This window comes from Myotis daubentonii, chromosome 1 (genome assembly GCF_963259705.1).
Source record: "Myotis daubentonii chromosome 1, mMyoDau2.1, whole genome shotgun sequence".
Classification (NCBI taxonomy): Eukaryota; Metazoa; Chordata; class Mammalia; order Chiroptera; family Vespertilionidae; genus Myotis; species Myotis daubentonii.
In genome coordinates, this window is record NC_081840.1 from 156,253,416 (window position 1) to 156,277,407 (window position 23,992).

Here is a 23,992-nt window from a genome sequence, read left to right on the forward strand (position 1 = left end):
CGGAAGTGCGGGAGGGGCGGGGCCCCTAGTCGTGGCCGCGCCCCTTCCGAGCGCGCATTCCGATTGGCCGTGGGGGAAGTCCGTCAGCCCCGGAGGCGGGCTCTTCCCGGGCTGCGGCGGCGCGGAGCTGTCAGAGGAAGTCCAAGGCCTGCTCCGGCCAGCGCTACCCTGTGGACGTCGGGACTTGGGAGGCCGGGCGGCCCGGGCCCGGAGGCGACGGCGGTGGCTGGAGCCCCCGTCCGGAGCGCCATAGTGCGTGAGGCCGCGGATGTGGCTGGGAGCTCAGGCGGGGCCCCTCGCTGTGAACACTTAACCTTTCGGGGTCCTGAGCGAGGGTCCGGGATCTCGGAGTGGGGGGTGGGGGTGTGCGGGGAGCGTGGGGACCTGGGGCCCGGGCTGTCCACGGTGGGTGAGCTGCAGGGGCGCGGCGGGCTGGCACGCTGGAAGCGGAGGGCGCCCCTACACAGTGTCCGTGAGCCCGGGAAGTGGGGAGCTCGTCGTTTCTCGGTGTTGTGGGAGTCATGGGGGACGTGGCCTCGGCTGCCCGCCGGCAAGCATTCCTTTTCTACTCTGGTTTTTTGACCTTGGGCGAGTCATTTTATTGTGTCCTTTTGCCTCTTTCATTTGTAGCTTCCTTCCCCCTTACTTGAATATTAAGAAAAACTTAGGTGATGTGGGAAGACCTTGAGCTTGTAAAAGATACCTTGATATCTGAGCAAGGTACATGGGGTGATGGAAGGGATTTGAGTAGGTGTTGAGTTCTTTCCCCGATCTTACTAGGTCCTAGTCATTTAAACCCCTTGGTTCTCAGTTCCTCTAGATATAAGATGGGAGTTGCTACTGTTTGCCAGACTTAGAAACAATTATGCTTTACATATATATTGCGCTTTATACAAAGCACTTTAATTATGGAATCCGCAAACAACCCTGTAAGGCATCATTCATTAGAGGCGGAGAAACTGAGGCCTAAAGTTAGTGATTTTGCCACTTCCTATAGATAATGAAGTCCCATGGAAGGAAGGATGGTAGCACCTGGTGTGTGTCTCTACTAGTGCCTAGCTCTGTGCTAAAATAAATTAAGGGAGATAAAATGAAAAAAATGAAAAAGAAAAAAAAAGGACCTCTGGTATGGCCTATGAAAACAAACCAATTTTACCAGTGAACACACTGAATTTGGTTAATTTCCTGAGCAATTATGGACAGTCATTGGAGACAGAACTAGGTCCAATATCAACTTTGCCAAAGTTTTTGTTCCATTGTGTCTTGCCACTTCAAAAAACAGGAAGGCCAGCACCGGTTTGGCTCAGTGGATAGAGCGTCAGTCTGCGGACTGAAAGGTCCCAGGTTCGATTCCGGTCAAGGGCATGTACCTTGGTTGTGGGCACATCCCCAGTAGGGAGTGTGCAGGAGGCAGCTGATCGATGTTTCTCTCTCATCGATGTTTCTAACTCTCTATCCCTCTCCCTTCCTCTCTGTAAAAAATCAATAAAATATATTTAAAAAAAAAACCACAAACAGGAAGGCATGAAAGTAGTTTGCAATGCATTAAGTTTTAAAACATGCCAAGCAACAACATGCTGCTGTTGGAGTCAACACAAGTGGAAGTTTTGCACTTTTTGCTACTAATGCTCCCTCCCATCCTTATTACAAGTCACCTTACCTTCTCTTGCCTTATGCTTCCAGTTTCCCTGATTTTTAAAAAACACAGAATTGGAACTCATTCGTTGCAGAATGGGACAAACTCTTTTAAATCCAGATGATTGGTTACTGAACTGGTGTCAAATGCAACTCTGTCTCTTTTGTCCTTTTTATAAACTTATTGTGATCTGTACTCCACCTTTAGATAACTAGATGATAATGTATGTGAATCTGTCCACAGCTCCTGTGATTTTCTGGGTGAAAAGCATGGTGTACAGGAAGCTAACTGGGATCTTGCTGATTTTCCAGTTAGGCTGCCCATTTTTTTTGGTGCATCTTTTGGAGTTTGTGGTCTGGCTTTTACTGTCTCATTTTGCATGTGGTCATGTTGGCATTATGATTTGCTCCTCGCTGTCTGCTTTCCTTTCTCCTGCGTTGTATTTCATGGTTATGTAGCATTCACCAGTGGTCATTGATGTCGTGATCATTTGACATGTTTTGTCATTTGTGAGTGTGTGAACACCAAACGTTGGTATTGGACTTAGAGCTCTAATTTCCTATTTGTTGCCATTATCTTTTCTCTGGTTATTAGATTCCTCTATCCTTCCTGGGCTGACTTTATTTGAAGATTGAATTTGATTCTGTCGTTGCCCTTCTGGCTATGGAGTCATCTACTTCTAAAAGCATCTCACTAAAGCACCTCAAATCTTATCTCAACTGTCAGTCACATGTCTTTTGAGGACCAGTCGCATATTTCAAAGTGCCTCCTGGAGCTTTACCTGGCATTCCACAGATAACTTTAAAACAAAACAAAACTATTTTCAAAACTGAAACCTTTCATCCTCCCCCTCACTCCAGGAAAAAGTGATGAAAAAAAGAGCACTATTTCTCCTTTACTCCTAATGTAGTTAATGATATTTATACTGGAAATTTCAGTTTTCTTTGTTCTTTTTTTACCTTTTTCATCCAGTCTTGTTAGAAAAGACTTGTTGATCTTGACTTTCCCTCCCTCTCCCCCTCCCTCCCTCCCTTCCTCCCTTCTTTCCTTCTAGTTAATCATCACCCAAGGATATTTTTCCCATTGATTTTTAGAGAGAGTAGAAGGGAGGGAGGGGGAGAGAGAAACATCAATTGGTTGCTGCCCGCAACCCAGGTATGTATCCTTGACCAACCAGGGCCTCCTGCTTCCTATTTCTGCCACTGCTCTCAAGACTTTACCAACTCTTGCTTCAGGTTCTGCCTTGTTTTCTAGACAATCTTCATGACTACCCTACCTCCAGAGTTACTGTTCTAAACATGCAAATTTGATTGTGCATTGACCCTGCTTAAGAGCTAGATGATTCTCTGAATTGCCTATCTGTTAACATTCAATTTCCTTAGTGTTATATGTATTTAAGGACATTTATAATCTGTGCCTCCAAATTTCTTTTTCAGCTCTGTTTCCCATTTGCGAATCTCTTATGACGAAACCTGACTTCCCTTCACACCAGTGCTGTGCCATGTCTCTGTGTTTTTGCACATTTTGTTTGTTTTACCATACTGAATCCTGTTCATCTTTTGGGGCTGAGCTCTTCATAAAGCCTTTTCAACTTTCCTGTTAGCTTTTCTTTCTGTCATAGCACTTCCTGTGTGCATTGGTGTGGAATTTACATTGCCGTATGTATAGTAATTTATGTTTGTTTTGTAGCTGCCTTATGGGCAGGCTGTCTTACTCATTTTGTATTTTCAGTGTCTAAAATAACATTTGACACCAGATATGCCAAGAGAGGAAGCGCTCGTGTTCATAATGAATTTTAGACATAGTGGATACTTAAAAGTGGTTGTGAAATGAATTGGCAGTAGAAAAAGCTATTCAAATACATAAAAATATGTTCTACTCTGTAAAAAAAATGATCATTTCTTGTTTTTCCTTTTAAGAAGAGATGTTTTTATTGATTTCAGAGAGAGGAAGGGAGAGGGAGAGAGAGATAGATACATCAATGATAAGAGAGAATCATTGATGTACTCTCACTGGGAATTGAACTGTGACCTCCTGGTTCTTGGGTCGACACTCAACCACTGAGCCACACTGGCTGGGCTTCTTTTTAAAATTATTCCTTCATTTTCTTGTGAGAAACATACATAGAAAAAAAGCTGCCTCCATCCTAGTTTGCAATATTAGGTGAACATGTCTCCAAGAGAGGAGCAGTTGTTTGCAGGTTGTGAGAGGACCTAAGGATGATGGAGCCTGGAGCCTAGACCTTTTGGGTTTGTAGAGAAGTAGGCTGTGATGCTGGGAAGGACCTGGCATTGGATCAAGAGCAAATACCCGGGAAAAGCTAGCTCTATCATGTTTTCTTTCTGCATTTGTTTCTTTTAGAACTAATGGAACAAAATATTTTAAAGTGTTTCCATTTTGAGTCTACAGTATTTAGTGATTTTTTCCCCATAGTTACTTTATCTGTTATCTGTATACTTGCTTGTTACTAAATCTTTGGTTATGACATTGCACAATGATTAAACAATAGTGATATAGAAATTAAACCTGATGTTTTTAGAAACTGCTTCAAATATTTCTGAACATGGAAAATAGAAGGGAGAATGTTATAGCATAAAGAGCACTGGACTTGGGGAGTCAGAAGACCTACATTCCATCACCTATAAGCTGTTTTGTGACTTTAAGCAAGTCTTCTCTGAACCCCAGTTTAATCATGGCACAATCATAAGATTGTGTGAAGATCAAATGAGAGTATGTGAAAGAACCTTAAAAGCTAAGAAGCGTTTAGGAGCTATAAAGTAGTATAGGGTTCCAAAGATAACCTCCACTCCTTCAGAGCAAAGTGCTGTAGCTGTGCAGTTCTTCATTTATACGACAGTTATTTATGGAGCACTGTGCAAAAGTGGCTGAGTGAGTTCTTTCTTCCCTCCCACCTGACTATGGAGCTTTCAGTCCAGGCTAGAAGACATATCAAGACACACTTACACAATCAGTTGTTAATACTGCAGAATAAAGTCTACTCTGGTAATAATAATAATTTATATATGACATATATTAGACACATAGTTATGTGAATAATTACGACAAGTTTCTCAGAGACATATGGGATGGTTTTATTATGGCAGAGTGCTTCCTGGCTGGAATGAATATTTTCTACTATCCTGGAGTTGAGGAACAACACTGCTAACTGTGTTTCAATTGGGCTCTTAGACCCCACAGGTGGCATCCTGACCTGTGAGGTCCCTGAGTCCTTGTAATAATGAGCTGCATTGCGGTGCACCTCTGAGGTCTCCACAGGAAACATAGGAGGGAAAGTGTCTACTTCAGTGGTTCCCAACGTGGGGCGCACGCCCCACAGGGGGGCAATTTGATTTTTAAGGGGGGCAATCGAGAATGAGTTATTAACAGTGAATTTTTTGCATTTTTTATGGTTCTAGGGGCCTCATATACAATATATATATATATTGTGACTTATTTATGCATTTCAGTTCTCTTATATGTTTTGAAACTTTATTTGCTATTTTTTCATATCATTTCATATTATTTTTTAAACAATTTCGTAGTGATTTCTTCCATAGTACTTCAACTGTCCTTTCGTTCTTTTATTTTTCTCTTTCATAGATGCCATGTTCTTTGGAAGCTTTTTTAGACCAAGTTAATGACCTTTTAGGCTTCCTCCACGTGAATAGGAGTTCACTTTTTGAGTAATAAGAGTTATATGTCACAGGGGGCGGGGTGGTCATCAGGATTTTAGAGATGCTTAGGTGGGACATAGCCAAACAAAGGTTGAGAACTACTGGTCTACTTGTTGATCTTCACAGAGTCCCTCAGGGAAAACTGGGAGGCTTGTAGGGAACTAATAAGATGAGGTTAGGAACTCAGCAAATTACCTAGAGTAGCAAAACTGCTCTTTGTGGTTCTTGTTATGGGTAGTCTCTCCAGTCAGGTCCTTGTACTAGAGTTACCTTGATTTAAAAAAAAAAAATTTTTTTTTCCTCTAGGAATTGTAGGTACTTACAATCTTTATTTTGTTCACTTAGGATTTATAACCTGTAAATGTTAAGAGGACTTTTTGGTATATTTGTGATTAGTAAAGATAGGGAGTAGGGGAAGAAAGGAAGTTATTTGGTATCAATTACAAATGATCTTGGAATGATTAGGGTAAGCTTGACTATAGTAACAGGCGCAAACATGTAATGGCCTAACAATAAGTTCATTTCTCAGTCACATAACCATCTAAGGCAGTGGTTCTCAAACTTGGCTGCACATTAGAATCACGTGGGAATCTTTTTAAAATCCTGATTTCTGGGCCTCATCCTCCGGAAATTCTGTTTCTTTATTACCAATTTCCAGGTAATCATCACTTTGAAATCATATACAACATTAGTAACAAAGAAACAGAATTTCTGGAGGATGGGGCCCAGAAATCAGGATTTTAAAAAGATTCCCAGGTGATTCTAAAGAGCAGCCAAGGTTGAGAACCACTGACCTAAGGTATATCAAGATTGCTGGTGAACGAGAAAAAGAGAGAGTGAGTGAGTTGTGGGGAAGGAATGGCACTCTAAAGCTCTAATCCAAGGACCCTGGCTGCTGGAGGCTTTTCCTTTTTCAAAGTGTGTCTTCAAAGGATGCCCTGGGGAATCTACGTCCTCTGTTCACTGGAAGGAGAGCAGAGAATGGAGGAACAAGCATGAGAGTTTTCTGTGGGCCAGGCCTGGAAGAGGCACACATCCCTTTTACTCACATTCTCTGGGGTAGAGCTCAGATAAGGCAACATCCACCTGCAAGCAGGACAGGGAAGTGTAGACTAGCTGTGTGCTGAGGAAGAAAAGGAACTTCAGTCTTTGCCACAAAAGTCAAAGCACTCTATTTTACTTTTTGTGACTTGTTTTATAAATTGTTTGGCAATAAAGAAGATTAAAAAATGAAGCCAGGCAGATTAAAACAGAATTGAGGAATCAGCCACTTGTCATTCAACAAGTATCTGAATATCTGTTATTTGCCAAGAAGTGTGCCAAGTGCTGTGAGACATGTTCCTTGTCTTTTAAGGGCTTGTAGTCTAGTAAAGGTTTAGTAGAAACTAGTTCAAGGGAGACTGATCGAAGTTTAATCGCATCAGTGGGCCTGACTGGTAGAGGATGGGACAGATCACCATCTTGGTGAAGAAGAGATTGATGATGGGTAAGGGGCCAATCTCCAGGTAATCATCACTTTGAAATCATATAGCAAAGACCCAGAACCAACTATCTGAGCTGGGGCCTCTAGAAAAGGGACTATGGGAGTGAGTGATCAGAGAGATGACACACATAAAAAAGCCATTGCAGAAAAAGTGTGGGAATGGGTAAAATTATGTTTGGCAAAATGATTTTCATACATTCTCAGTTGTTTTTATTTTGTTCTAACACCTGAGGGATATGACACATTTTTGTTAGTCACTGTGGTAGAGTCTCCAGGAGGGGTTCAAATACTTAGGTTTGGAGGAGACTCAGTTAAGTGTCTTTGGGGCCTTGCAGAGTTTGAAAAGTCCACGAGTGATTCTGATCTCCATGCCTTTCTTACCAGTGCACGTTGATCACGGAGCACTCTCTGACTTTGCTCCTTGAGGAATCTCGAGCAGCTTCTAACAATAAGTGCCCTGTAAGAGAGGTGCAAAGTGCACTTGCTGTCTAAAGGAGGGAGAAATACCATGGGCTTTGAGGGACTCAGGGGAAAGAGAGGTAGCACTTGAGCACCTTTATTTTGATGAAGTTATATTTGCACTGTTGGTTTAAAAGCATCTATCTTATCTAATAAAGAGGGATATGCAAATTGACCAACACTCCATAATGGTCAAATGGCTGTGCCCACAGCGGAGGCAGGGATTCTGTAACACAGGATGGCTGCGCCCACAGCGGAGGCCAAGTTCCCATTATGAGACTTAAGCAATCAGCAGGGACCTGAGGCTGCATGGTGCTGGGCCAGTGCAGGGGACCTCAGGTAGCGCCCCCCCCGCCTGGTGGGGCTTGACAGGGGACCTCAGACCGCACCCCCGCTCTGGCGTTGGGCCATGGGACCTGAAGCCACGCCCCGGCCCAGCAGGGCTTGACAGGGCACCTCAGGCTGTGCCCTCTGCCTGTGGGGCTTGACGGGGGACCTCAAGGCCCACCCCCCGGCCTGGGCCGGGAGACCTCAGGCCACGCTCCCCACTCTGGCACTGGGCCAGGTGACCTGAGGCCGTGCCCCCCACCTGGCAGGGCTTGACGGGGGTGGGGCCGGTTGGGTCTGGATCTAGCCCAATGGGGGTGGGGCCAGCCAGGTCTGGGTCTCACGTGATTTCGAGGCGCATGTGGGTGGGTGGGGACTAGACTCTGGTTCCCGTGGCATGCCCTAGACCAGCCGTGGGCAAACTATGGCCCGCGGGCCGAATCCGGCCCGTTCGGCTGTTCTATCCGGCCCGTGGAGCCGAAAGAGCGGAGGGTTCTCTTGCTCTCCCCTCTGCTCCTTCACCAGCAGCAGTGTTAACATGGCAACGTCGGGAAACACGGCCGCAGCTCCTTCTTCTGAGTCCAGTTTAAGAACCCATTGTGGCCCTTGAGTCAAAAAGTTTGCCCACCCCTGCCCTAGACTCTGACAGGAGGAAGATTTTCATATACATTTTACTAATTTTCTTTCATCTCTGACACTTCTATTATAGAGAAAGGGCAAATAGCAATATTAAAATATTTCCTCTAATTAAGTCCCTTTGATGTGCACAAATTTCGTGCACCAGGCCACTAGTCTATATATATAAAAAGCCAGTGACCAGAACTCTGTAATGACCAGAACAACTGGTCACTATGATGCCCACTGTGGCCAGCAAACTGGCCAACCTCCCACAGCCCCTCCCCACAGCCGGCCCCGCCCCTGATTGCCCTCCCCACCCCAGTAGAGGGCAGGGCCAGCTGGCCAACCTCCTTTAGCCCCTACCTCTGGCTGGCCCTGCCCCCGATGGGCTCCCAATTGGCCCGCAGCCCCTTTCCCCATCCTGCCCTGCCCCTGATTGTCCCCCCAGTGGGTGGGGTTGGCCGGCCAACCTCCCACAACCCCACCCCCAGCCACTGACCCCTGATCAGCTCCCCCAACCCCATTGAGGGGTGGGGCCAGCCAGCCCACTGCCCATAGCCCCTCCCCACAGCCAGCCCTGCCCCCAATCAGCCCCCCCAATTGGGGTTGGGGTCCCCTGGCCAATTACCTGTGGTCCCTCCCCCCAGTTGACCCAGCTCTGATTGGCCCCGATCGAGGCGCGCAGGCTGGCCAACCTCCCTGCATCTCCTCCCCACAGGCCCAGCCCCAATCTGCCCTGAATTGGGCTGGGACAGCCGGATCCCACCTATCCATGAATTTGTGCACACTGGGCCTCTAGTTATTAATAAAAATAAAGGGGTGGTTAGGATTTTGCTATAGTTTTAAAAATATAATTTTGCAAGAGTGTTAATGCTATTAAAATATACCTTATGCACCTTTTAAGAGATACTCAGAATGGTGTAGTTGATATGTAATTCTTTTGACATTTCAGTTGGTAGGTCTTATCAGCTTCAATGTGGGTGTCACAAGTACTTTCATCTATTTTGTTTCATTTGAACCTCATTTAACTATTCTGCAAATTCAGTGTGGCAGGTTATTATAATCCCCATTTTTAATGATGAAGGAATCGAGGCTTTTAGTGATTAATACACCTACCAAGTGGAAGAGGTCTTCTGACTCCAAATCTGAATATACCATGCAGCCTTGTAGTGAAATGTTTAATGAAGGGCTCCTGGCTTCCAGTTCAGTGAATCACAGCACATCCTCTCTCAGACCTGAGAGGCAGGTTAACTACAATCTAATTTTTTTAACCTTTAGCTAAAATCAGAAAAGTAATTTTTGACATATAAATACAATAAAAGTGTTAGCTCTGCATCCCAGGTTTGCAGTCATGGCTCAGGTGACACCATTCCAAATGAAAATATAGGCAGCTGTATTAGTACCCAGAAGCCAGGTTGCTCAGTTTAGGTACCCTTCCCCACAGAAGTTAACTTAGCCCCTTCCATGATGGCTTCTTGCCAGAATACTGGAATATTGGAATATACCAGAACTCTGGAAGCAGAATACGCTGTTCTTCCATTCCCTCCCCTTACCTCTTTCTTTTGCTCCAGTGCCTTTGTTAGATTTCTGCAAACATTTAATCTTTCAACAAGCATTTAAGATTCAGATGAATTTTACAAAATAAATCCATAAATAAAACTCTACCTTTGTCCATATTATCTACTTTTATAAAACAGTTTCTTTTGGGTATTTTTGGTGTTTTCTTGTCTGGTATGCTACATGTAAGAGTTCCTCCATGTGGTCTTATTTTTTTAAAAAAAAATTATTTAAATATATATATATATTTTTTTTTTCAGAGAGGAAGGGAGAGGGAGAGAGAGATAGAAACATCATTGATGAGATAGAATCATTGATTGGATGCCTCCTGTAGGCTCCCTACTGGGGATCAAGCCTGCAACCCGGGCATGTGCCCTTGGCCTGGAACCGAACCTGGGACCCTTCAGTCCGTAGGTGGACACTCTATCCACTGAACCAAACCAGCTAGGGCATGTGGTCTTTTCTTGCCAAATTCCACATGAAAGCAAATTCCTACTGATCTAGGGCTTAGGTTCCTCTACTGCCCACCCAGCCTTACCACTCTGACTTTGCTGTGTTCTCATCCTTCTTTGTTCTTTCAGTATTTATTGACCATGTACTGTGTGTGTGGCACCATGCTACATGCAGAGGGTACAGCAGAGGAAAAGATGTAATATTTTCTTACCTTCTTTGACTCTTAGCCATGTGATTAAGACATAACTACCTACTTGGTTATTTTCAATGCTTCTGTATTTTTAATGCACTGGGGAAGGATAGGATAAAGCCATTCCATACTTTTTACAGAAAAAAATCCAAGATGCACTGTATGTGTATGAGCTGTTCTATGCAAATCTGCTGACAGCCTCTATTTTGTACCTTTCCAAAAGCTGAATTTAGCGGTGTATTATAGATTTGGGTGCACAACTAAAGACTTGAGACAAAATTCTAGGTACAATTGCTATAATGTGTTGCTAATGGAGAATATGAGATTTCCTCCTTTGAGATCTTTCTAAAAGTGGACTTGGTTCTCTTATATTTGGGAACCTCGCTCCTATCCTGTGCCCAATGCTGAGATCTGGGGGCTAAGAGGCTGACAGTGTAGTCTTCTCTAGGAATTTACAGTGACTGTTTTGTTTGTCATTGCGTTCTGCTTCTGAGACTTGGAGAAGCTGGTATATATTGTACAGAGGATGATGGATGAGTTTGTTTTTGAAAAGTTATAGCCAACTTATGATTTTTATGGGAGCATAAGTGCCTGGCTAAAGTCAAGTAAAAGATGCCAGATCTCAATTTATCCACTACTGGCAACTTCCTTTTGAAAGAGTATTTTATGATCAGGGCTTCTAGAAAGTATAAGTTAAAAAAAAAATCTTTTTAGGATCTTATTTTTGGATTTTTTTCTTAAATTTTGAGGAAGAAATGCTAAGAAACTATGAAATGACTAAAAGTTGATGTGAAGGTAGAGAAGAAGAAAAGGGTTGGCTAAGTGGTCCACAGTCACTGTATTCCTGAAAATTAAGAATAATTTTCTGGCTAGCTTGTAGAATTGATAGTAACTAACAAGTGTCCCATTTCTTTTGCCAATTGGTGTAATACAGTGAGACGGTTTAAGCGGAAGCATCTTACAGCCATCGACTGCCAACATTTGTCTCGAAGTCACTTGGCTGTGACCCAGCCCTTCGGTCAAAGATGGACAAACAGAGACCCGAACCATGGTCTCTATCCTAGACCCAGAACAAAAAGAGGGACTAGGGGTATGTCTTCCAAAAATGTACCTTGCACTTAGAATCTGTAGTGTGTGTGGCTTTTGAATGTCTCCCAGTATTTGTAAGTATTATTGTAGTGATTTTGTAGTCCTGTTGCAACATTTTGACACTTTTTTCATTATTTGTGCATTTTCCATGAAAATTGCTTCCTATTGTAAGTGGTTGGTAAAGGCCCCAGGAAAACATGACTGAATGAATTCCATGAGCTTGCTTAACTATAACATGGTAGAAAACACATACCAATATCACCACTATTCTAATCTAGAACCATTTTGATTTCTAGACTCTGCAGTAATCTTCTTTGTCCAATTGCCAGTAGGTCCATTGTATCATTATTTTTCTCCAAAATGTTCCCTCATTCAGTGATTTCGTCGTAGACTGTGTCCTTGGTTACCTCAGACCTGGACTGCTGTAGTAACACTTTTCCTTGCCTTTAGATTTTATTTCTTTCAAACCAGGTGGAACACACATCAAGATAATATTCTTGAGTACCATTTCCTGTCATGTCACTGCCACTCAAGAACCAACAGCAAAATGTCCCCATTACTATTATGGACCCAAGCTCAAACTTGCCATCACCTGATTTTTTTTATTTATTACATGCAAGTTCTGTATCATTTCCCTATATGCCAAATGAATTCCAACTTTTAAAAAAATTAATTTTTTTTCAAGAAAAACTTTTAAATATGTTATATGCAATAAACATTAATATTTCAAGAAAAATGATTTTAAATATGTTACATGAAATAAACATTAATATTTCAAGAAAAACGATTTTAAATGTTACCTGCAATAAACTTAATATTTCAAGAAAAATGATTTTATATATAATATTACATGCAATAAACATTAATATTTCGAGGAAAAAAGATTTTAAGTAAAATATTACCAATCATCTTTTAATAATAGATGTATGATCCAGATTGCCTTATTTCCCTTTGATATATAATTTCATCATCCAACTTAAATCTTATCCAGTTGTCTTTAAATATTGTGTTTTTATCACTTCTGGAAGTGCCATAACCAATTTATGAGGCAGTTTTAAACTAACTGGTTATATTTTGTTTGTTTTGTGTAGATAAGTCAACTTCTCTATTGTGAATTCTTTTTGATAAAGACTGTTAGCATGTGTATGTTTCAATGGGGTGTCCTAGCACTGAGCATGTAGTAGACTCTTAATAGATATTGCTGTGATTGAATTCTCACAATTAGAAAATATCAAGATTTAACCCAGGCCTGTTAACTTCAAATCTGGGTTTTTATCACATTACCCCAGAAACAGTTATAGTTTTATTTTCCTAACATAGAAAAAAAAATTAAATTCTTTTAAAGGCCAAACCTAGGATTTTTTTCCATTTTTTTCAGAATGTTATAAAAACATTCTAAAATGATTTTTTAAAATATATTTTAAACACATTTTTAAAAAATACATTTTTATTGATATTAGAGAGGAAGGGAGAGGGAGAGAGAGATAAAAACATAAATGATGAGAGAGAATCATTGATTAGCTGCCTCCTGCATGCCCCACACTGGGGATCGAACACGCAACCCAGGTATGTGCCCTGATTGGGAATTGAACTGTGACCTCCTGGTTAATAGGTCAATGCTCAACCACTGAGCTATGCAGGCCAGGCAAGGCTAAACTTAGTTTTGTTCCACTCTCTTATTTCCAAAGTAAAAATTCTGGCTACAGTCATTTCAGAAAGGAACCATGTATTTTGTTGTATATTGATAAGGTGTTCATTGGCATTTTACAATAATTTATAAGAGTTTAAAGTGCAGTAATGATGTATGAAATCACCTTTTGATTCCCCTTAGTGCCTGAAAAGTCTTTGAGGTCAGGGACTATATTGTGCCATGCCAGCACAGCCAAGGGTGAACCTGAGGAGGGGCGGTGAAGGATTAAAGAAGACAGACAAGAGAATACAGCTGGGGCTAGGTGGAATCACTGTGCCTGGATAAGGAAACAGTGATCCAGCCTGTAAGCTAAAGCTTTATTTTATAGTCAGAGCACACAAAGCAAAACAAGAGAAGTGGTCAACATGTTTACAATGTTTTTGTGAGTTTCACCTTGTTTTGGTAGCACTTGCTGCACCTCCCACAGCCCATTAGCTACTTAGGAAGGAGCAAGGGAGGACTATAAGGTCAAGCTTAACCATGCCAGGAGGGCTCTGCCCTCCAAGCTGGGACTTGTTTGTGGCCCTGCCACAGGTCAGTCCTAGGCTTAACTCTATAGCCACTCCCTACACTATATCATTTTTCATTTTATTTTTGTCTTAGAATCATAGGTGCTTATGAATAAATGTATAAATTAGATTAGATACCACTCTAATAATCTGAAGAGAATTCCAAGTCCTTTCTTTTTATTTTAAAATAAATTAATGTGTCAGCTGCACAGGAAGAAATGAAAATAAAACGGTTTTAACTCTGTCACATGGAGAGTGGGTTTTACTGAATCCTGATAACCTGAAGCATTTTTCTTTCTACTTAAGCAAACTTAGATTTTTTTTATTATAAGAGCAAGCTAGGAGGTGTGAATTTTTATAGGTGGACGTGTGAGTGAATGTGGACAGTTGTTTGCTTTGCCCATTCATATGTTCAGTTTGTATATATTACAAAGTATAATGTGGTCCTCACACTATCTGAAGACTGGTTTCTGTCATTCTATATGATGGAGCCAAATGTAAATGTGTTGTTGTTTTTTGAGGGGGGGGGCTGTTTAAGCTCTTTATATAATCATTTAGCCAATAACTATATTCTTGTCTCTTAATTGAAATTAGTTTGTATCATTTGGGTTACCAACGGGTCAGCAGTCATTATTAATTTCTTGTTACTCTTTTTGGGTTCTCTGTGCAGGTCAAGGATGTCAAAGGTACATCACTGAATTCTTCCCAGCTGGCCAGCGGCGGTGTACCAATGACATGGCTAAAAGCAATTCTGTGGGCCAGGACAGCTCTAAGGACTCAGAGAGTGAAATGATGTTTGTTACAGAAAGCAATTGTGCCCTCTCTCAGGAAGATGATGGAGAAGCAAGACTGGGCTCGTCAGGCTCTGCTCTGCTGGTAAGGAAGCGCTCTCGGTCCTTTGAGGATGAGAGGAATCAAGCTACAGGGACCAGTCACTGGCATGGGGTTTCTAAAAAACCCCCACAGCATTATTTGCCCCTGTCCTGCACAAAGGCCAGGGAAGCTAGACTGGAAGCAGAGGGCTTTTTGTCATGGCTCTCTGCAGAGACTGAAGAACCCAGCCAAGAAGTGGAGAACATGGATCATGATCCCATTCCTGACTCTTACTATGGACTTCTTGGAACCTTGCCCTGCCAAGAACCCCAGAGCCATATCTGCAGCCTTCCCAGCGAAGTCCTAAGGCACATTTTTGCTTTCCTCCCTGTGGAAGATCTCTATTGGAATCTGTGCTTGGTGTGCCATCTTTGGAGGGAGATAATTAGTGATCCACTGGTATGTAAAACACTTGGAGTTCTCTGATGTTTTCTCTAAAAATAAAAAGATTAGCTTCCCTAATACACACTTCTTTTTTTTTTAAATCTTTATTGTTGAGAGTATTACAGATGTCTCTTCTTTTTCCTCCCATTGCCCCACTTCCACATTGTTCCCACCCTGCCCCAGGCCTTCACCACCCTATTGTCTGTGTCCATAGGTAATGCATATATGCATATAAGTTCTTTGACTAAGCTCTTCCCATCCTTTCTCCCCTCTTCCTTCTGAGATTTATCAGTCTGTACCATGTTGCCATGTCTCTGGTTCTATTTTATTCATCAGTTGATTTTGTTTATTAGATTTCTTGTTCATTTATTTTGATTTTTAGATTCCATTGTTGATAGATATGTATTTATTTCCATTTTATTGTTCATATAAACATATTTTTCCTTCTTCTTAAAGAAGACCCTTCAACATTTCATGTAATACTGGTTTAGTGGTGATGAACTCCTTTAGCTTTTTCTTATCTGTGAAACTCTTTATCTGTCCTTCAATTCTAAATGATAGCTTTACTGGGGTAGATTAATCTTGGTTGTAGGTCCTCGTTATTCATTACTTTGAATATTTCTTGCCACTCTCTTCTGGCCTGCAAAGTTTCTGTTGAGAAATCAGCTGACAGACATATGGGTGCTCCCCTGTAGGTAAGTAACTACTTTTCTGTTGCTGAGTTTAAGATCCTCTCTTTGTCTGTAACCTTTGCCATTTTAATTATGATGTATTTTGGTATGGGATTCTTTGGGTTACTCTTGTTTGGGACTCTGTGTTTCCTCAGAGACTATTTATTTCACTAGGTCTATTTCTTTCATCAGGTAGGGGAAGTTTTCTCTTATTATTTCTTCAAATAAGTTTTCAATATCTTTCTCTTCTCTGGCACCCCCATAATGCAAATGTTGGTATGCTTGAAGTTGTCCCAGAGGCTCCTTACATTATCTTCATATTTTTTTATTCTTTTTTCTTTTGCTCTTCTGATTGGGTTTTTTGCTTCCTCATCAGATCACTGATTTGATTCTTGGCATCCTCTGCTCTACTGTTGAATCCCTGTAAATATTTCTTTATTTTAGTTAGAGTATGCTTAATTCTGGACTGGTCCTTTTTCATGTCTTTGATGTTCTCACTAATGTTCTTGAAATTCTCACTAAGTCCCTTGAAGTTTTATTAAGATCCTTGAGGATCCTTATAATGATTATTTTGAACTCTGTATCTAGTAGTTTGTTTGCTTCCATTTATTTTATTTTATTTTTATAATTAAATCTTTATTGTTCAGATTATTACAGTTGTTTCTCTTTTTTCCCCCATAGCTCTCCTCTACCCAGTTCCTACCCTACCCTCTGCCCTCACCCCCCCCCCCCCCACTGTCCTCATCCATAGGTGCATGATTTTTGTCCAGTCTTTTCCCAATCCCCACCACCCCTTTCCCCCACAAGAATAGTTAGTCCACTCCCTTTCTATGCCCCTGATTCTTTTATAATCACCATTTATTCTGTTCATCAGATTATTTATTCACTTGATTTTTAGATTCACTTGTTGATAGATGTGTATTTGTTGTTCATAATTTGTATCTTTACCTTTTTCTTCTTCTTCCTCTTCTTAAAGGATACTTTTCAGCATTTCATATAATACTGGTTTGGTGGTGATGAACTCCTTTAGCTTTTCCTTATCTGTGAAGCTCTTTATCTGACCTTCAATTCTGAATGATAGCTTTGCTGGATAAAGTAATCTTGGTTGTAGGTTCTTGGTATTCATCACTTTGAATATTTCTTGCCACTCCCTTCTAGCCTGCAAAGTTTCTGTTGAGAAATCAGCTGACAGTCGTATGGGTATTCCCTTGTAGGTAACTGACTTTCTTTCTCTTGCTGCTTTTAAGATTCTCTCTTTGTCTTTTGCCCTTGGCATTTTAATTATGATGTGTCTTGGTGTGGTCCTCTTTGGATTGCTTTTGTTTGTGGTTCTCTGTGCTTCCTGGACCTGTAAGTCTATTTCTTTAACCAGGTAGGGGAAGTTTTCTGTCATTATTTCTTCAAATAGGTTTTCAATATCTTGCTCTCTCTCTTCTTCTGGCACCCCTATAATTCGGATGTTGGTACGCTTGAAGCTGTCCCAGAGGCTCCTTACACCATCTTCGTATTTTTGGATTTTTTTTTCGTTTTGCTTTTCCAGTTGGGTGTTTTTTGCTTCTTCATATTTCAATTCTTTGGCTTGATTCTTGCGATCCTCTAGCCTGCTGTTGGAACTCTGCATAATATCCTTTATTTCAGTCAGTGTATGCTTAATTTCTAGTTGGTCCTTTTTCATACCCTTAATGGTCTCACTAGATTTCTTGAGGATCTCACTACATTTATCGGCAGTCTCACCCGTCTTTTTGAGGGTCTTACAAAATTTGTCAGCAGTTTCTAGAAAGTTCTTGAAAAACCTTAAAAGTGTGGTTTTGAACTCTATATCCAATAGTTTGCTTTCCTCCATTTCTGTCATTTGTGTCCTGTTTCTTTGTCTCTGCATTTTGGCTGCTTCCCTGTGTCGGTAGAGTGGCTTTCTGTGCTAGATGTCCTATAGGGCCCAGTGGCTCAGCCTCCCCAATTACCTTAGGTAGACACTCTTGATGCACCACCTTGTGGGCTTCGTGCACAGTCTTGTTGTAGTTAAGTCTTGATTGTTGTAGGTAACACTGGGAGGGATTGACCTCCAGGCCAATTGGCTGTGAGAATCAGCTGTGTCTGCAGTGGGAGAACTTCTGTGCTAGAGACACCTCTCTGGGACAAGACTTGCTTCAGTGGGGCATTGGTGCTCACTGAGTCTGCCCCCTGAGTGTGTCCTTTATGGATCCGAGGAGCTGCAGTCTGGATGGTCCCACTCTGACCACCAGGCACATTGGTTCCTGGATCTCTCAGGAGGTGCTAATCTAGCCTCTGCCTGAGGCTACCCAGCAGAAGCCAGGTGTGAAGCAATGCAAGTTGCCCTGGGGCCTTGGGCCAGCTGCAGTTTGTTAAGTAATTTTCAGATTGCAAAGGGCCAGGCCTTTCATATGCAAAAGCCTCCGTGGACGGCTTGGGCGAATCGGGGTCCCAGGGGATCAACAGGGCGGATGGAGCGAGCAGTTATGGCTGCTCTCAGGCTTGCCTGCTCCCGGCATTGCAATCGCTGCGAGCACCTCTGAGAGAAAGCTGCCCTCAAGTTCCGACCGATGCCAGACAGTCCCGTTTCTCCCATATGAGTCTGGGTCCCCAGAGACTCACCTGGAACTGGAGCGCAGAGCTTGAGACTCCCTCCTGATTGAAAAAGACAACCGTGTCCTCAACCGCCAGCCCTCTCCACATGCACCTCCGCACCTTTGTATTTTACTTCCTCACCGCACCTCCTCTGAGTTTTGGTATGCTTTTCTCTTTTCTTCTAGTTGTAGAATTTCCACTCAGCCAGCCTTCCTGTGGTTCTGGATGATGTCCGTTCTGTCTTTTAGTTGTATTTTTGAAGCGGTTGTGCAAGGCAGCAATCTCCGGTGTTTACCTATGCCGCCATCTTGGTTTCCTCCTGTTTGCTTCCATTTAATTTAGTTCTTTTTCTTTAGATATTTTCTGTTCTTTCATTTGTAACATGTTCCTTTGTCTCTGCATTTGGCTACTTTGATGTTTTTGTTTCTGTGTATTATAGTGGTTCTCAACCTTCCTAATGCCGTGACCCTTTATTACAGTTCCTCATGTTGCGGTGACCCCCAACCATAAAATTATTTTTGTTGCTACTTCATAACTGTAATTTTGCTACTGTTACGAATCATAGTGTAAATATCTGATATGCAGGATGTATTTTCATTGTTACAAATTGAACATAATTAAAGCATAATTGAACATAATCACAAAAACAATATGTAATTATATATGTGCTTTCTGATGGTCTTAGATGACCCCTGTGAAAGGGTCATTCGACACCCAAAGGGGTCAACTCACAGGTTGAGAACTGCTGATGTATTAGGTAGAGCTTCTGTGCCTCCTGGAGTTGGTAGAGTGGTTTGTGTAGTAGGTGTTCTGTATGGCCCAGTGGCTCAGCCTCCCTAGTCACCTGATCTGGGCACTCTAGGTTGGACCCCTATATGGGCTGTGTGCACTGTCTTATTGTAGTTGAGCCTTGATTACTATTGGTGTCACTGGGAGGAATTTACCTCCAGGCCAATTGGCTGGCTGTGAGGACCAGCTGCAACTACTGTTGTTCAGGGGACACCCCTCTGGTGTAGGACTTGCTTTAGTGGTGCTTTGGTGCTTACTGAATCTGCCCCTTGAGTGTGTTGCTTGTGGATGTGTAAAGTAGTAATCTGGTGTTGTCTGAAGCTATCCACTGGGAACACTGGCTCTGGGGCCTTCTGGGAGGCGCAAAGTCAACCACTGCCTGGTGCCACCTCTCAGGAACTACAGAGCAATCTGCAGATGGCTGCTACTTGTATCGGGCTTAGAAGCACCCAGGTGAGGCCAAGCTGTGAAACAAGGCAAGCTGGTAGTGCTGGGTCTTGGACCTCTTATTGACAGGTATGGGGCGCTCTGACACCAGATGCTGCTTGTTTGAGAAATTTTAGGAGAGTCTGAACCCTGAGACAGGACAAGCCATTCATATGGAAAAGCTACTGCAAATAGCTTGGATGGGGCTACAAATTGGGTGGGGCAGGGTCTCAGGAAATCACTGGGGTGGAGCAAACAGTTTGAGCCAGGTTGATGGAGACTCAAATATGGTTGCCAGTCAGCTCTGCAGTGGCAGAGGTCTTAGCATAGGAATAATGGACTCTGAACAATGAACCCTGTGTGGGAACCCCCAAGTTCTTGCCCCTATTCCAGACAGTCCAATTCTCCATATGTCTCTGGGTCCCCCCCAAGCCGCTGCCCCAGTGCTGGAGCTCAGAGGGAGTGAGTCTGAGTAAGTCTGTGCCTGGGCCTTTTAAGAGGAACTGCCTGGGACTCTGGCAGCCTCCATATCATTCAGCCATAATCCCTGCTGGTTTTCATAGTCTGAAGTTATGGGATGTCTCTTCCCAGTACTAGAACCCTGGGTTGGGGATCTGGTGTGAGGCTGGGACCCCTTGCTCCTCCCAGGAGGCCTCCACAGCTGAGATATCCCTCCCAAATAAAAATTGCCACATGTGGGTATCAGACCAGCTCATTCTGCACCTCTGCCCCTACTATTAGTCTCAATGTGATTTTTTCTTTATTTCTCTAGTTGTAAAACTTCCATTCAACTAGATTTCAGGTGGTTCTGAATGATGGTTGTTCTGTATTTTAGTTGTAATTTTGATGTGGTTTTGGGGGGCAGTGAGTACCAGCATTTACCTACGCCCCTATCTTGATTCTTCAATAATACTTCTGATTATAGTGTTTAGTTTCCATTTGCCTCCAGAATAATATCCAAATTCCCTGGAGGCAGGTAAGGCTTTCCATGTTTATCCCACTTTATTATCCCAGCCTCATTGCTCACTTCTCAACACACCCTTGTGTTCTTTCCACAACGCGTGATTTGTTGCATTCCAACCAAAGACTGCATATTTCTTTACACGTGTTGTCCTAACACCCCTACTCACACCCATATGTAAAGGTTCTTCATATCTGTTTTGGTATGCTGTGTTTTGTTTTCATTTGTCTCAAGGTATTTTTTAATTTCTTTTTTGACCCATTGCTTGTTTTAAGAGTGTGCTGTTTAATTTTCACGTATTTGTGGGGGTTTTCTTTTCTTTTTCTGCTACTGATTTCTCATTTCATTCCACAGGAATTGAAAAAGATACTTTCTATAATTTCAATCCTTTAAAATTTGTTAAGATCTGTTTTGTGCCCTAGCATGTGATCACTTTTGGAAAATGTTCCATGTTCACTTGAGAAGACTGTATTCTACTGTTGTTGGGTGGAGTGTTCTGTGTAGGTTTGTTAGGTTCAATGAAATGATTGTTTCCTAATTGCTCTTCTGACTGGTTGTGCTATCCATTTTTGAAAGTGGAGTATTGAAGCCTCTATTGCTATTACATTGCTGTCTATTTCTTCCTTCTATTCTGTTGGTGTTTGTTTCCTAGATTTAGGAGCTCTGTTGTTAGTACATATATACTTATAATTGTTACATCTTCTTGGTTAATTGACCCTTTTGTCATTATATAGTCTTCTTATAATATAATTTCTGACTTAGTGTCTCTCTTGTCTGATATTAGTATAGACACAGCTTTCATTTTTTTAATCATTATTGGAACTCTGAGCCATTGTGTGCTGATGTTTCGATAGTGAAATTGAAGTACTAGCTTTTCCCAGATTCTATGTTAAGTTAGTGTTCCAACCAAAACCAAGACCTAGTTCTCCTAGTTTCCAACCAAAATTTGTGTAATGTTTGTACCCTATTTGCTCAGCTTTTGAATTGTGAGTTATAATTGCCTTTTTAAAACAATATGTTTTTATTGATTTGAGAAAGAGATAGAGAAACATCAACATCGATTGGCTGCCTCCTATATGCCACCTGCTGGGGATTGAGGCACAAGCCAGGTATGTGCCCTGACCTGCTATTGAACTGATGACCTCCTGTTTCATGGATCAACACCCAATCACTGAACCATACCAACCAGGGATAATTGCTTTTTAATTGGTAGAAGGCAATCCACATGTTTGTGGCCTAATCTCTCTAATAGCCATTGCCTACAAGTTATTTTGGATTTTTTTCAACTATATAGTTCATTCCTTGGAAAAAGCTGTATCATCGATACCTGATGAATGAAGAGCAAGCTGTCAGCAAAGTGGATGGCATCCTATTGAACCAGGGTATTGAGAAAGAGTCGGATCTTTGTGTGCTGAACCTCATCCGGTGAGTTGCTTTGCTCCTTTGAAGAAGACAGATTCTGAAGTCCTTTGGCATATATAATCACTTAGGATCATCTTTCTCATGGACTCCTCTGTGAATGTCTTACAGCTATACAGCCACCACTAAATGCTCCCCAAGTATGGATCCTGAAAGGGCACTGTGGAGTCTGAGGGATCACCACCTCCTTCCTGAGGCAGAGGCCTGTGTGCGTCAACACCTCCCTGACCTTTACATCACTGCTGCAGTAAGTGAAGAGGCTGTGGGGAATTTTTTGGTAAAGTGACACATTTTTCTTATTGGGAGAAAAGTGTCTTGGTGATTAAGTTTGGCCAAAGGTTATTTTAGATTTATTTTAAATATCTTTCTTTAATCTCTATTTTGAAGCCTTAATCCTGTCATTGGTCCCATTAGAGAAGTAAAAGTCCACATTGTTGTAGATTCTTAAATCTGGAAGTAATTTTAAAAAGTATTCAGTTCAGCCCTGGCCAGCATGGATCAGTGATTAGAGCATTGGCCCTTGTACCAAAGGGTCTCGGGTTTGAATCCCGTCAAGGGCACATACCTGGGTTGCAGGTCCCATTCCCTGCACTGGTCTGGGCGCATATGGGCGGCAACCAATGTGTCTGTCTGTCTGTCTCTCTCTTTCTCTCTCACCTGCCTTCCTTCCACTCTCTAAAAATCAATGGGAAAAGTATCCTTGGATGAGAATTAACAAAAAAACACACATACACACGCACACACAAAAAACCCCCTCTAGTGCATATTTAGAGAATGGCCTCGGTCCCAGCATTGCCATTCTGCTGCCGAGAATGAGTAATGAAATATGTGACTGCATAGGTCAGAATTGCTCAATAATTTATTTACAAGATTTGTTCTCAGAAGATATCAGAGATCGTGTCAAGATTTAAAAAAACAACAACCCAAAACATTCAGTTCAGCCCTGGCCGGTGTGGCTCAGTTGCTTGAGTGTCTTCCTGTGCACCAATATGTCGCCAGTTCGATTCCTGGTCAGGGCACATGCCCAGATTGCGGGCTTGATTCCCGGTAGAAGGTGTACAGGAGGCAGCAGATTGATGTTTTTCTCTCACATCAATACTTCTCTCTCTTTCTATCCTTCTCCCTTCCTCCCCCCCCCCCCTCAAAATAAATAAATAAATAAAAACATTAAAAAAACACATTCAGTTTAATGTTCCATTCCGTTGAGGAATCCTTAACAGAGGATGGTTATCTAACCTCTGAACACTTTGATTAATAAGGATTTCTTTACAGGGCAGCCCATTCCATCAACAAAGTGGGTTATATGAGGACCAGAGAAATTCAGGGTCTTGTTACAGATGTATAATGAGTTAATGAGAAGCTGGAAATAGTCCTGAGTTTTCTGACTTGTGGCTTCTCATTTAGATCATGGATTTTCAAATTTTATTTTGGAAGCTCGGTGCACCCTCAACCTGTATTCTGCAGCCAGTAGAGGACTGAAAACCCACCCAAGTGCATTTCTCTTTCTGTTTTCAGTGAAGTGATTGTTGATGATGGTGGAGTGAGTTTTCTTTCACAGGATGGTTATAGTGAGAGGTGTAGGGAATGTACCTTTATTGGAATGCATTTTTTAAACAGAGAGACTTGTAGTAAAGTTAATGATAAAGATATATGTCCCATTATTGACTATTTCCATGTTAATGAACATTTTCTTAGATGTTACTAAGTGGAGCATACTGTGTTGTAATAATAGATTTTCAATGACTTATTTCATATTTATTTAACTTAATATTTAATCATTATTAAATAATAACATACAGTGAGTAGTAAATTAATATCTTAATGCCAGAGAATTGTCAGTCTTGACTTCCCCCCTAAAGAATGCTGTCTTCTTTTGTATCTCCCATCTTTTGTACCTCCCAAGTAGGCACCCATTTAATAGTGATACTGTTGTGACTCTGTTGAGTATCTGTGAATCTGAGAGCTCATACTGATGTGGAGAAGAAGGGTGGGGAGGTGAGAGCATCATTTCAATGCTAGAGTCTATGTAAAATATTTAATACATGTTATTTAGTTGCACTAAGCACTCAAATCCAGACTTGATTAGGAGAAAGGAATATAGCCTTGGTTGGTGTGGCTCAATTGCTTGGGCGTTGTCTTATGCACGAAGAGGTTGCTGGTTCGATTGCTAGTCAAGGGCACATCCCCTGTTGCTGGCT

The 23,992-nt window shown here is 42.0% G+C and overlaps 1 protein-coding gene across 4 annotated transcripts in view; it reads left to right on the forward strand.

The window, feature by feature from the left end:
• Positions 1-92: 92 nt before the first annotated feature.
• Positions 93-23,992, forward strand: part of FBH1 (F-box DNA helicase 1) — a 64,595-nt gene continuing 40,695 nt past the window's right edge. For 2 of the 4 annotated variants that reach the window (XM_059663404.1, XM_059663411.1), the window contains exons 1-5: positions 93-252; positions 11,332-11,487; positions 14,356-14,957; positions 21,670-21,800; positions 21,906-22,041. In XM_059663404.1, the coding sequence (XP_059519387.1) occupies position 252; positions 11,332-11,487; positions 14,356-14,957; positions 21,670-21,800; positions 21,906-22,041 (1,026 nt within the window). In that variant the 5' untranslated portion in view covers positions 93-251. Of the gene's footprint in view, positions 253-11,331; positions 11,488-14,355; positions 14,958-21,669; positions 21,801-21,905; positions 22,042-23,992 lie in introns of those variants that run through there. The other 2 variants (XM_059663419.1, XM_059663426.1) reach the window with 2 other exon arrangements.